The sequence below is a fragment of the Rhinolophus sinicus genome, chromosome 3, assembly GCF_057876585.1.
Source record: "Rhinolophus sinicus isolate RSI-liver-muscle chromosome 3, RSI-T2T, whole genome shotgun sequence".
Classification (NCBI taxonomy): domain Eukaryota; kingdom Metazoa; phylum Chordata; class Mammalia; order Chiroptera; family Rhinolophidae; genus Rhinolophus; species Rhinolophus sinicus.
The window spans coordinates 73,371,205-73,385,994 of NC_142503.1; the positions used below are offsets into that span (position 1 = coordinate 73,371,205).

Below are 14,790 nucleotides of genomic sequence, written 5' to 3' on the forward strand. Positions count from 1 at the left end.
TTTGTTTCTATCTTGCTGCAGGCAGCTTAATATTTTGTTAAAATAGAGTCACAGTTTCTGACTTCTGTGACTCTATTAAAGCTTATAAAAGGTAAGAAATACTGTTAGATAATTTTGTACTTTAACTGGTTAATGATTTTATAGTCTTTATCAATGAACAAACATATTCTGATAAAGTAACTTGAACCACAAAGTGATTCTGATGGGTTTTATTTGTCAAGGATTATAAATTCAAACTTTATTGAGTTTCTGCTAGTTTGTGAGAATATCTGGTGGGGGAAGACTGAATGATTTTCTGTTTCAAGTACATAGTTTTTATTCACTTATTTGCTGATTTTTCTAAATAAGCATATATTTAGTGATATATTTCAGTCTCTTTGTCAATGTTAAAATAAAGGAAATAATTAAATATTATCTATGTTATAAGCCATTATCTGTGTTAAAGTAAATCAGCCTTACTTCAAAAAGAATATTCAATACATATTAAACTTTATTTATACTATATAAAAACAATATTTCCATGTACATGGAGAATATAAAAGTTGTGTTTTGGAGCCACAAGTTGAAAAACAGGAGACATTTTAGGACAATTAGTTATATATACCCTTATACTTATAAGAGATACCATGGGAATCCTATCCTAACAGGGAAACTAGTTATCTGTTTTATACTTTGCTATTAATAACTTACATTTTTGTTTGTGTTTACAGATCTATTTTATGCAAAATGAACTTCTAATTTTTGAAAACATAGCAATTAAAATGGTTCTTTTAAAGTTTTTAATAACTCTTCGTGGTGAATTGAAAACGTCACATAACTCACTTGATCTTAAATACTAAACTGAATCCACTAAATAACATAGATTTATATGAATCTAAAGAGTTAATAGGTTATCATGATTTTTACTAGTTTCACTCTTTAAAAGATGTTATTTAAAAATAGACATCTTTGCTAATAACATACATGCCCTCTGTTTCTACCTGATTTGTACTTTCCATTAAATTATAGAAATTTTTATTTAAAAATCTCATTTACAAATCTTTTATAAAATGGGTTTAGTCTTGCAATTATTTATAATAAATTGAATATCTATTGTATTCTTAGTAGTAATTTAGGCACCAGTGATACAAAGATGAAAATTCCATGATCTGATTTCCATGTGGCTCACGTTTAATGGGAGAAATCTATCTGAACAAATAGTTAAACTATATTATGAGAAGTGTTATATTAATTACTAATACGTACATGATCCCTGAGATCCGAAAAAGGGAACACATATGTCAGCCTGGCGTGGTTGTGGTTGTGGGGATGGTCAGAGAAGGTTTCATGGAGAATATAACTTTAAAGTTTAGTTGTTTATAATTCTCTAGGTGGACAAAGGGAGGAAAGACATTTAGACTGAAGGAATAACATCTGCAACGGCAAAGAGAGGTATGATTAGGAGACATTTAAGGAACCATAAGTAATAAGGTATGGTACTGTTGCTGAGGGGGGAAGGTTGTCTGGGCTGGCTTTGATTACCAGGCAAAGGAGTTTGAATTTCAATCTGTAGGTTAGGGTTGTAAAATTAATACCTAGAATTATAAATAATAATAAAATTAATACCTAGTATTACTAAGCATCCTAAAGAATGAAGAGTGCAAAGTGGAGACCATGAGGGCATGGGAGAATGCATGGCTGTGTAGCTTCAGCAGTTAATTCATTTAACAGATTGTTTTATTGTCTACTATATGCAAGGCACTGTTTTAAGCACTGGAGATATGGTGGGAGAACAGAAGAGAGTAATTCCCTGCCTGATTGGAACTTACATTACAAATCAGTTTGATATAACCCATGCCCCCATCTCGTCTCTCTCTGTAATTTTTGGCTACATCATGACGGTATAATTTCCTTGCAATTTCTTTTCATCTTCCTCATGGTTAACATAGGTAACTCTGTCCTATTACTTCTAGAAGAATGTGGCTGAATTTGTGACACTCCATATTATTGTTCTTCCTCTGAGCTATAGTTTGAGGTCTGGGCATTACTTCTTTTTAAAATTGAAATTTCTATTTAGGTCATTGTAGATTAACATTCAATTGTATGAAATAATAATCCCCTTCACACTTTGTCCAGTTTTCCCAAATGGTAACGTTTTGCAGGACTGTAGTATAATATGCTTAACCAGGATAGTAACCTTGACAAATCTACTAATCTTATTCATATTTCTTCACTTTTAATTTTATTCATTTGTTGTGTGTATGTGAAGTTCAGTACATTTTTTTATAGGTCTAAGTTCATGTATCCACCACTACTGTCAAGGTACTAAACGATTTAGACACCACTAGAATCCCTCGTGTTCCCCTTTTATGACCACACTTAACCCCCCTTCCTCTTTGCTGGCTCTAAACCCTAACAACTCCTAATCTGTCCTTTTCCCCAAATTTTGTCATTTCATGAATGTTATATAAGTGGAATCATACAGTATGTCATTTTTTGGAATTGGCTTTTCTCATTCAGCAGGATTCTCAAGTTGTTGCCTGTATTAATAGTTTGTTCCTTTTTTAAGTGTCGGTAGTGTTCCATGATATGTATTCACCTGTTGAAGGATCTCTGGGCTGATTTCAATTTCTGGCTATTACAAATAAAGCTGCTATGAACATTTGTGTTTAGGTTTTGTGTGGACATATGTTTTCATTTTTCTGGCATGAATAGCCAAGTGTGCAATTGCTGGGTCAAAGTAGCTGAATGTTTAGTTTTGCAAGAAAAAAGAGCGGCTGTACCATTTTATCTTTTGACCAGGAACAAATGAGTGATCCAGTTTTTCCACGTCCTCAAAAGTGTTTCGTCATCATTATATTTTATTTTCGCCATTCTAGTAGGTGTGTAGTGATAGCTCATTGTGGTTTTAATTGTATTTCTCTTATGGCTAATGATGTGGAACATCTTTTCATGCGCTTATTTGCCATTTTTATATCCTTTTCTGTGAAATGTTTGTTCATGTCTTTTGGTCATTTTCTAGTTAGATTGTTGTTATTGTTTTTAATTTTAATTTTGAGAATTCTTTTATATTCTAGATACAAGTCCTTTGTCAGATACGTGGTTTGCAAATATTTTCTGCTAGTCTGTAGCTTGTCTTTTTATCCTTTTTACATGGCTTGCATAGGGCAAAAGTTTTTACTTTTGATAAGACCCAATTTATCAGTTTTTCCTTTTATGGGTTGATTTTTGTATCCTGAAGAGTTTCAGATCCTGCAGAGTTTCTCCTGTTCCACCCCCCTCCCCTGGAAGTTTTGCAGTTCTGTGTTTACGTTTAAGTCCATGATTCTCTCTAGTTAATTTTTGTGTAACGTGTTAGATTAAGGTTTTTTTTTTTTTTTTTTTTTTTTTCTGGTGGCGGGGGCAGGGTAGTGGTTAGCTATCCAAGTATTCCATTTGTTTAAAAGACTGTTTTCCCTCCATTGAATTGCTTTTGGACGTTTGTCAAAATGCAGTTGAGCATATTTGTATGGGTGTATTTCTGCGTTCCCTATTCTGTTCCATTGAGCTATCATCTATCCTCTACCAATACAGCACTGCTGTGGTTTCTTGAGCTATACAGTATCTTATTCACCAAGATGGACACATGCACTTGAATACTCTTTCAGCCCCACTCTCTTTCTCTTCTCCTTCTGGCACTTGGATCTTTTGTTATTGTCCCACAGGTCCCCCAGGCTTTGTTCTTTTTTAGTTTTCTTTTTCACAGTCTGTTTTCTCTCTGTTGCTAGGATTGGTTGAATTCTTTTGTTCTGTCCTTATATTCACTGATTGTATCCTCTGTCATCTCCACTCTAACATTGAGTCCATCTTGTGAGGTTTTAATGCCTGTTATTGCATTTATTTTAGTTCTTTAATTTCCATCTTGTTATTTTTATAGCTTCTTTTCTTTGCTTAAATTTTCTATTTTTACATGTAAGAGAATTTGTAATTGATTAATGAAGCATTTTTATGATGGCTGATTTAAAGCCCTTTTCAGATAATTCCATCTGATTCATCTCGGTGTTGGCATTAGTTGTCTCTTCTCATTCCAGTTGTGGTTTTTCCTGCTTCTTGATATGACAGGTCATTTTTGGTTGAATCCTAGATATTTTATTTATTATGTTAGGAGACTCTGGGGGCTGTTTCAGTGTTTTATTTTCATAGGCACGCTGTGTAGGTTTAGCATGCAGGTCTTGGCCTATTTTTGTGGGCTGTGGTTCCAATGACAGTTTAATTTTCAGAGTCTTTTTGCTGTTATTTTGGTTTGCTTTGTTTATCTGGTACCACTAGGGCTTCCACTAGTTCCTGCTGGTGCTGCTTGAGGGAGTAGAAGATGTTTCTCTTAGGCTGAGCTACTAGATCTGTGGTGGGGAACAAGTGACATAGGATTTCCTTACCGTGCCCCTAGCTGCCCTGATGTCTCTGGGCAGGAGAGGAGAGTCGTGAACCCCTGGAGCGTAAGGAGCTTCCTGGACTGGGCCTCTTGCTAAAGCTGGGTCCCTCTTGCTTGTTCTGCCTGCCTGCTCTGGTGTCCCTGGGTGGGTGGGTGGGGGGCAGGAGATCCTCGGGTCTGTGGGGACAAAGAGGCTTCTGACCTGGCTGCTTGCTATAGCTGGGTCTCTCTTGCTGCTTCTTTCTGCCTGGTTTGGTTTTATTTTTTGGTAGCAAAGGGGATTCTCAGGACTAGCAGGAAGGAGAGTGCTTCCCCTGGCTGTTTATTTTTCGTGAGGCTCATAATCATTCTCCCTTGCTGGTGGTGTCTGGCTTGCCCAGTGGTGTCAGAGGTGCTCCTGTCAGGTCCTGGGAGAAGTCGGCCTACATGGGCTGCCTTTTGTTACTAGACTGGAGGTTGGGGAAAGTCAGGTCGGGGTGACATTCTACTGTGGGGGGAGGGGGAGACAGCTGCCTCTGTGCTGTTCTTCCCGTCCTAGGGCCAAAGGAGTTTGCCTTCTCTGCACCTTTCAGAGTTCTTCCTTGGTTGTCTCTTGCACCATTTCCAGTGTTTGTAGTTGTGTTTTGTGGAGTGGAGCTGGGGAAAATGGTCTATGACATCTTGTCTGGACCAGAAGTTGGGTTTCACTTTTAATTTTTTTTCTTTGTCATATGAGCATGGAAGTAGAGGGATGGAGAGATATTGACTGGGGCTGAGTTTGGCCTCGTTGGGGGCCTTGGGATTTAACTCTCTGTTCTCCACTAAACATCTGTACTCCTGGGTTTGATTTCATATACCAGTTCCTCACAGAGCCGCGGCAAATGACTAGCCAAGGCCACACTCCCTGCCTTTTCTAAGGTCCTGTCCCGGAACATAGAGCCTTCTTGCTCATATCTTTTCTTGACTTTCCCTAGGTTGGCCTATTCCCTCTCTGCGTGCTTCATTTCATAGTGGCGCATCTAATGGGAATCCTCAGAATTTTGTTAACTCTTTATCCTCAGAATATCTTCTGGAAGTTTGGACACACTGCCATGATGTCTAGAGCACCAGAATTTTCTCTTTTTCCTTTGGCACCATGCTGTAAAACTTGTGACACATAGTTGTAATGCTTTATTTGCTGATGATATGTTTACATTTTTGGTTTCTCTTAAAAACAATTTTTTTGTTCCTTTAACTTGTTATTGGTCGGAGCTTCTGAGGTACTGTTTCACTATATCAACTTTACCCCAAAATTCGAATAATGACTTTTTTGCAGTTTTCACATCTCCCTCTGACATTTGATGTAGCTAATATGTTCTTTTTCATCCTGGCATCTGTAACTCTGTCAAAGATCTCATATTCTTTTCCTTCCTTCATCTCTGTCCTTTGTTTGGCCTCTGTTCCTCCCATTCCTCAATTGACAGATTCTCATGGGTTTTGTCCTTGATTCTGCTTTTCTGTCAACATTCAGTCTGTTGGTTTTATCTCTAACCTTTAAAAAATTGACTCTCTCTAATTTGGATCTTTAGCCTTAATATTTGACTTCCTGCTGAAGTGAATGTATTTTCTTTAAAGTAGCTCCATATTCTCATTCTTCCATATCTACTGATACTGTCATCATTTCTAATTAAAGCCTTGAAGTTGTCATTGGGTCGTCTCTCTTTTGTTCCCTAAATCCATTCATCAGGACAAGGCTCTTTTCATCTTAATTCTCAATGACATTGTCAATTATAGATCCTCATTTCTCAAGCTATAGCGCTATAAAAACTTACTAATTTGCCTTTTTGTGTTTCATTTCATGTGTTTTTTCTCTTCAAGCTATTCTATACGTAGCTTCCAGATTAAAATCGATCTCTTTTTTTATTGAACTATAACATACATGTAGAAAACGGCACAAATCACACACAGGTGCTCACCTCAGCTTGATGAAATTTTACAAACCGAACATACTTGTGTAACTAATACCAGCAAATTAACAATTTAAAAAAATCACATTCATGACCTTGTTATTTTGCCTTAAAAATCAATTAATTCAAGGAGTTTGAGACTTAACAATTTTCTTAACAGTGGAATAGCAGGAGCTGAATTGGCATGCCATTTCTCCCTGCTTGTCACATACAGCTTGATTTTGGAGACCTTGCTTTCTTTACTTCACCTCATAGTCACTTTATTTTTTGCCTCATACTGCTTTTACTTCCTGAAATTTCCCTTTTGACTTTGTATAATCTAAATCATGGTTATTATTCCAATGCTAGCTCATATCTTGCCATTTTCTGGGCTAGTCAAGCTTTAATTGTTGTTTTTTTTTCTTCTTTTTCTCTTCAAAAATTCTTTAATTAATTAATTTTTTGAATAGGTAATATCAGTACATTCACTTAGAACAACATTCAAATGTATAAAAGGGTATTCAGTGAAAAGTCTCCCTCCCAATCCTATGCCCCAGCCACTGTGTGTTCTTTTGGAAACATTTGTATGCACTTACAAACAGAATGAATTTCTGTTATTGTTCATTCTTTTTACACAATACCAAGTTCTGTATCTTACTCTTTAAAATGAGTAGTTCTTAATGATAGTTACAGATGAATACACAAAATGTTTCCTCATTTTTTATTAGGGCTGAATAATATTCCACAGAATGAATATGCTATGATTGGGACTACCACATATGGTTGTGAAAGTTGGACACTGAACACATTCTCAGAGACTGTGATTCGAATGGCACTCCCTAGAATGAATTCAGTTATAATCAAAGGAAGCCGCCTTGATTCTAATTTAATTAATCAATTTCTTTTGATAGATACTAGTTCCAGTTCTCCTTTTTTGTTATTTTCAAACACTACTGAAATGAATAGTCTTATAAATGTCATTTGGCATCTATGGGGACATTATCTGTAAGATACTATTCTCTTAAATCCTGAAGTATTTATAAGCTCCCCCAATTCAACAATTAAGCATAGTCTTAGTTTATTATAGAATTGTTTAGTTTTTTTTATTTTATCATTTGTCATACCTGAAAGAGTGGTACCATATATTAAATTACTTTATACTCACCTAGAATATCGGTGTATATAAGTAAGCACTTAGGATGGGCTGTAGTGTTTCTCAGATAGCTTCCAGATTCTGCTTCCCGTTTTATTTTTCTGAGCTCTTCACAGTCCTTGTGAATTTCTGATAATGGAAGGAAAAAAATACTGTCCGAGTTTAGACCAGAGCTAGATGTGTTTGGAAGCAGTATTTATCCGAAGTACTGAATGAAATGAGCTACAATCTCAGATATAGTTAAAAATAAATAGTAAAATGTTTCACCTTTTTTCCACCTCAAACAATGTTCCTTATTCTTTCATTGAAAACCTGTATGAGATAGAGTATATCTTCACTGAGACTTAGTTGAGTTGTAGGTAAAAAAACAGAAAAGTGTTCATTGTAAATTTTTGTGACCCATAAGGATATAGTATATCAAAGTAAATATTTAAAAGCTACTATATACAAAGTGAGAAAACTGAAATTATTCCACTGTATATTAAAGTGAATTGTCCATTACTTTGTATTGACTTATTTATGTTAAAGTCCATTTAGTGTCCTGTATGAAACTTTGATCAGGTGTCGTTTACCCGTACCTTTTTTCCCCGTTTACTTGTTTGCTAGATCATAAAACTAGACAGTTTTCAGCTGGGGAAAAATTGTACTTTGTTCTCTATTTGGAAAACTCACATTTTTACCATCTTTTTAGATGATATCACTGAGGTTAGAAAGATAAACCTCTTCTCATTTTTCTGTATAGCTTTGAGGATCTCAGCTGAATTAACAAGAAATTGACTTTTGGTATGGATGAGCCAGAACTAAACATAAAAAGTGTTTTTTTCATGTCTTCTAACTGGCTCTGAAAGATTCACTGACTGAAATTCTAGGAGGCTGGAGAACAGAATAAATTCTATCATAGTTTCCAGGACTTATAGTAAGCAAGCAGAATATTTTGGTGAAGTTTCTGCTGATTGACCTAGGATGATCATGGTAAGCTATAGTGATTTTTGAGAACAACTTACTGAAATATAACTCACATGCTGAAGCCCATTTAAACTATATAATTCAGTGATTTTTAATCTGTTCAGAGTTGTGCCACCATTATCGCAATCAATTCTGAACATTTTCATCATCCCAAAATGAAATCCAGTACCAATTAGCAGTCACTCTTCCTTTCTTCCCAAATTTGCCAGCCTTAGGCAACCACCAATCTACTTTCTGTCTATAAATTTTGGACATTTCATATAAACAGATCATAGATTATATCAGTCTTTTGATTCTGGCTTCTTTCACTTAACATAATGTGTGCAAACTTTTTCCAGGTTGTAGCTTGTATCAATACTTCATTCCTTTTTATTGCCAAATAATATTTCATTGCATGGATTATCCATTCATCAGTTGATGGACATTTAGATTATTTTCACCTTGTGGCTATTATGAATAATTCTGCTTGAACATTCATGTACAAGTTTTTGTGTAGACACGTTTTCATTTATCTTGTGTATAACGGGGGTGCCAAAAAGATGTATACACATGACATGTATTCATCTTTTGTTATCAGTATATATTGAGTATTACAATTTTAACACAGTTTTTTCTTTTCTTAAAATGTATATGCATTTTTTGGCACCCTCTGTATACTTAACAATGTAATTTCTGGGTCATATGATAACTCTATCTTTAACTTTTGCGGAACTGCCCAATTCACATTTCCACCAGCTGTATATGAGGTTTCTAATCTCTGTCTTTAACACTTGATATTACCTGTCCTTTTGGTTATAGACGTACTAATGATATGAAGTGGTTTTAATTTGTATTTTTCTAATGGCTAATGATTTTGAACATCTTTTTATGTGCACATTGGACATTTGTAAATCTTTTTGGAGAAATCGCTATTCAGATCGTTTGCCCGTTTTTGATTGGTTTGTCTTTTTATTATTGAATTGTCAGAATTCTTTATACACAAGTATCCCGGATAGAAGTGCCTTTCTTATATTATTTCCAAATATTTTCTCCCATTCTGTGGGTTGTCTTTTCACTGTTTTTGATGGTGGCCTTTGAAGTACAGAAGTTTTTAATTTTGATGAAATCCAATTTATGTATTTTTGTTTTGTTGTTTGTGCTTTTGGCATTGTACCTAAGAAATCATCACCTGAGCCAAGGTCATGAACAGTTACTGTTTTCTTCTGAGAGTTTTATAGATTTAGCTCTGATATTTAGATCTATGATCCTTTTAAAGTTTATTTAATGTATATACTCTAAGGAAGGAATTCTACTTCATTCTCTTGCATGTAGAAACCCAGCGGCATTATTAGTTGAAAAGACTTTTTCCCCCATTGAATAGACTTGGCATCCTTATAGAAAGTCATTTAACCATAAATGTGAGGATTTATATCGAGACCCTCTATTTATTTCATCGATGTCTGTGTCTATCCAAATGCCACATTGTCTTGATTACTGTAGCTTTTCAGTAAGTTTTGAAATCAGGAAGTGTGAATCTTCCAACTTTGTTTTTCTTTTTCAAGATTTATTTATTTATTTATTTACTTTTGCTATTCTGGCTTTCTTGAATTTCTGTATAAATTTTAGTAGTAGCTTTTCAATTTCTGCAACAAAAAGAGCTAGCTTAGATGTTAATGTTATTGAGTTAAACTTGCAGAACAAATTGGAGAATATTGCCTTCTTAAGTCTTTAGGATCCATGAACATGAATCTTTCCAGTTATTTAGGTCTTCTTTAATTTCTTTCAACAAATGTTTTATCATTTTAAGACACGTTTTGCATTTATATTGCAAAATTTGTTTCTAAATAATTTATTTTTTGATGCTGGTGTAAATAGAATTGTTTCTAAATTTCATTTTGGATTAATCATTTCTGGTGTATAGAAATACAATTGATTTTTGTATATTGATCTTCTGCCCTGTAATCTTATTTATTTATTCTAACAAAAGTTCTAACACTTTTTTATTGCATTCCTTAGGATTTTCTATATACAATGTCAAATATAGTAACTGGTAATATAGTTTTTACTTCTTCCTTTTCAATTTTAATGGACATTATTTTATTTATTTCATTGTACTGGCTAGAACTTCCAGTACATGTTGAACAGACGCGGTGAGAGTGGATATCCTCATCTTGTTCCCGATCTTTGCGATGAAAACATTCAGTTGTAATGATTTTTTTTTTTTAACCCTACAACTAATGAGGCATAACTTTGCTTTGAAGACTAATTTTCTTTTGAGTTAAGATTTTTTTTTCTGTTTACATACACAGATATGTGCTGACTAGAAGGCTCGCTTGTGCAGTGTGGAGGATAAGACTGTGCCTTACAAAAATGGGGTTTGGGAGTGACCTGAAGAATTCACATGAAGCTGTGTTAAAATTGCAAGACTGGGAATTACGGTTACTGGAAACAGTGAAGAAATTTATGGCCCTAAGGATAAAAAGTGACAAAGAATATGCATCTACTTTACAGAACCTTTGTAATCAAGTTGATAAGGAAAGTACTATCCAAATGAATTATGTCAGCAATGTATCCAAGGTAAGAGGAATAATTTCATCATTTGTTATGCATAGCATCATAATTGTGCTTAAGGCAAATACATCATGCTACATATGTTATAAACCTATGTTATGTGCCTTTGTGTAGTGTGTAGTGTTCTTCATGTTTCTTGGGCTGGGGTTTGCTGACCTTCTTAGATTTGTGGATTTACAATTTTTATCAACTTTGGAAAAATATCAGCCATTATTTTTTCAAAAAATTTTTTTTAATCCTCCCTCTTTCCTCTTCTCCCCTTCAGGGAGTCTGATACATATTTGGCTGTTTGAAGTTTCTTGATACTTTTTATTTATTTTTCTATCTTCTGTCTGAGTTGCATTGTGGTTAGTTCCTATTGCTATGTCTTCCATTTCACTTTTCTTTTTGGTTCTTGCCTTTAGGTAACACCAGAGATATGTGTAATATAGAGTGAATTTATTCCTCTACTAAGGCAAGAACCTCCTCAGTGCTCAAAGGGTGCTCTTCAATTTATGAGGTTTTGCACCCTGACTGTCGGGACCCAGCATGATTCCATGACTCCATGTGAGCTCTAGATAGTGTTCCCTTATGGGTGGGTTATTTCCTTGGCATAGAGTAGTTTCCTCACAGCCTTGAGTTGATCAGTACTTAGCTATTAGGTTGGTGCAAAACTAATTGCGGTTTTTACAAGTGTTTTTAACCTTTTAAACCGCTATTACTTTTGCACCAACCTAATAATCAAGGGGGCGTCTTTTGCAGTTTACCTGAGTTTTTTTTTCATGCAGCTCTCTCCTCTCTAGTACTTTGTCCTTATCTCTTCTCCAGCACCCTGACTACCATTGTGTTTCAGTGCTCTGAATTTAGTCTCTTTAACTTACAGAAATTAATGAGTTCTGCATGGCTCTTTCTCCCTGGGCTGTGGCCTGAACATTTTCTCCATTCAGTAAACTGGGATAATCGTAGGGCTCAGGAATTTGTTTATAGTCTGTCAGGGTTCACTGTCCTTCTTTGACTGGTGTCCAGTGGCTTGAATGCTGTTGTGACAAATATATTTTGTTCAGTGTTTAGTTGTTTTAGGCAGGAGGATAAAACAGTTCCTGTTTCTCTATCTTGAGTGGAAGCAGAAGTCTTGCAACTAGTGATTTTTATGTCCTTATTCAAAAAAAAAAGTGCACGCCAGAGTTTCAAGGATAGAACAAATATTCCCCTGTGCCCTTCATTCTACTCATTGTCAACATTTTGTCATATTTGCTCTCTTTCTCTCTGTCTCTCTTTCTCTCTCTCTCTCTGTTATATATATATTTTATATTCTCTATATATTTATTATATATAATATATATTATATACTATATAACTATATATAGTATAATAAATATATAATATGCATTTATTATATATATACATATATAATATTTTTTCCTGAATGATTTTCAAGTTAGTTGAAAACATCATTCCCCTTTATCTGTAAATATTTAAGTGTATCTTTTCTATGAACATATCTACAATACAAGGACCAAATTTGGGAAATTTAACATTGTACCATGTTAGTATAAAAAATATATTCCATATCCAACTTTTGCCAACTGTCCCAATAGTGTCCCTTTTTGGCATTTTTTTTTTTTTTATCCTGATTCAGGATCTAATCCAGAATCATTCATTTCATTCAGTTATGTCACTTCAGTTCCTTTAATCTGGAACATGAGTGTGAGAAATCACACTCTGTGCTTTGGTAATTTTTCTTTTTTACTTAAAGTTATTTTAGTGTGCATCTGTCTTTAATCCCGAGGGCATGGTTTTTGAGTCAGGTCTTATTTTTCCTTTTTTGTTGTTTGTGTTGCTTTCAGAAGAAACAGGAGACAGAAGCCTAGGGAGCCATGTTTGGTTTCAATTACCTGGACTGTTTCCACATCAACCTTCGAGCACTTCCTTATTTTCTGACATACTGAAATATTCCAGGCTCATCTTGCATGTTCTCTTTTCCAGTTCTGGAATAAACCTTTTCTTTAGGAATGCTGGTTCTTTTTTAGTAGAGAGAATATTTAGATATTTAACCAAGTTACTATGCATGGAATTTTATGTCTCACAGTACTTTACAATCATATGTACTGCGCAATGAATAACGTTGTTACAGAAGTGTTTTTGTATCATTATGTGTTTTTGTATCATTATGAGGATCTTCATGGTATATTCCTGGAAATGACATTTCTAGGTCAAAGTGTAAATGTATATGTAGTTTTGTTACATATTGCCAACATAAATATAAAATTTTTAATAGATTCTGTACCATTTTGTATATCCACCAGGAATGTATGAGAGTGCCAGTTTCTGCTTAATATGGGCCACAGAGTGTCTTATCAAACTTTTGAATTTTTGTTAATCTGATAGGTAAGAAATAGTATTTAGATGTTTAACTATGAGTGAAGTTAAACATCTTTTCATATGTTTGATAGGTATTTTATTTTGATAACTTGTTTTATTCTATGCTAAAGGTGAATTTTACTTTGTGTTTTCTTATTCACCTAAAATTATACCTGTCAGAAATAAAAGGAATCCAAATTGAAAAGGAAGAAGTAAAACTGTCTGTGTTTGCAGATGATATGATCTTATATATAGAAAACCATAAGACTTCCCCAAAACCTGTTAGGGCTAGTAAACCAATTCAGTAAAGCTGCAGGATGTAAAATTAGCATACAAAAATCAGTTGTGTTTCTATACACTAACAACAAAGTATCTCAAAAAGAAATAAAGGCAACAATCCCATTTACAATACTATCAGAAAAAATAAAATACTTGGGAATAAATTTAACCAAGAAGGGAAAGATCTATACACTGAAAATTATAAACCATGATGAAAGAAATTGAAGAAGACACAAATGAATGGAAAGATAATCCATGCTCATGGAATGGAAGCATTAATATTTAAAAAATGCCCACATTATTGAAAGCCATCTGCAGATTCAGTGCAATCCCTATCAAAATTCCAATGGCATTTTTTTACAGAAGAAGAAAAAATACTACAAAAATTTATATGAAAATACAAAGACCCTGAATAACCAAAGTAATCCTGAGAAAGAAGAATAAAGTGGGAGGCATCAAACTTCTTGATTTCAAGCTATATTATAAATATTAATCAAATAGTAATAGTAATCAAAACAGTATGGTACTGGCATAAAAATGGGCATATAGACCAGTGGAACAGAATTGAGAGCCCAGAAAAAAACTCATACATATGCGGAGCCAAGAATAGTCTCCTCAATAAACGGTGCTGGGAAAACTGGTGTTCACCTGCTGAAGAATGAAATTGACCCCTATCTTACACCACTCGACAAAAATTAACTTGAAATGGATTAAAAACTTAAATGTTAGCCCTGAAACTATAAAACTAATAGAAGGAAACATAGGGAAAAACCTCCTTGACATTGGTCTTGGGAATGATTTTTTGGATATGACACCAAAAGGACAGACAACAAAAGCAAAAATAAGCAACAAAGGCAAAAATGAAAAGCTTCTGCACAGCAAAAGAAGCAGCAAAATAAAATGGCAACTTATGGAATGGGAGACAATATTTGCAAATCATCTATCTGATAAGGGGTTAATATCCAAAATAGAAGGAACTCATACAACTCAATAGCAAAAAAACAAACAATGCCAGCAATCCCTCTTCTGGGTATCTACCTGAAAAATTTGAAAACATTTATTTATAAAGATATATGTACCCCTATGTTCATTGCAGCATTATTCATGGCACCCAAGACTTGGAAACAACCTAAGTGTCCTTCAATAGATGATTGGATAAAGAAGATGTAGGAATATTACTGGATCATAAGAAAAAATAAAATACTGCC

General features: G+C 34.3%; 1 protein-coding gene across 3 annotated transcripts in view; it reads left to right on the forward strand.

Annotated features, from left to right (window-relative positions):
• Positions 1 to 14,790, forward strand: part of FER (FER tyrosine kinase) — a 374,252-nt gene that overhangs the window by 31,107 nt on the left and 328,355 nt on the right. For 2 of the 3 annotated variants that reach the window (XM_019727984.3, XM_019727983.3), the window contains one exon: positions 10,702 to 10,969. In XM_019727984.3, coding sequence (XP_019583543.2) covers positions 10,763 to 10,969 — 207 coding nt within the window. In that variant the 5' untranslated portion in view covers positions 10,702 to 10,762. Of the gene's footprint in view, positions 1 to 1,410; positions 1,432 to 10,701; positions 10,970 to 14,790 lie in introns of those variants that run through there. The other variant, XM_019727985.3, reaches the window with a different exon arrangement.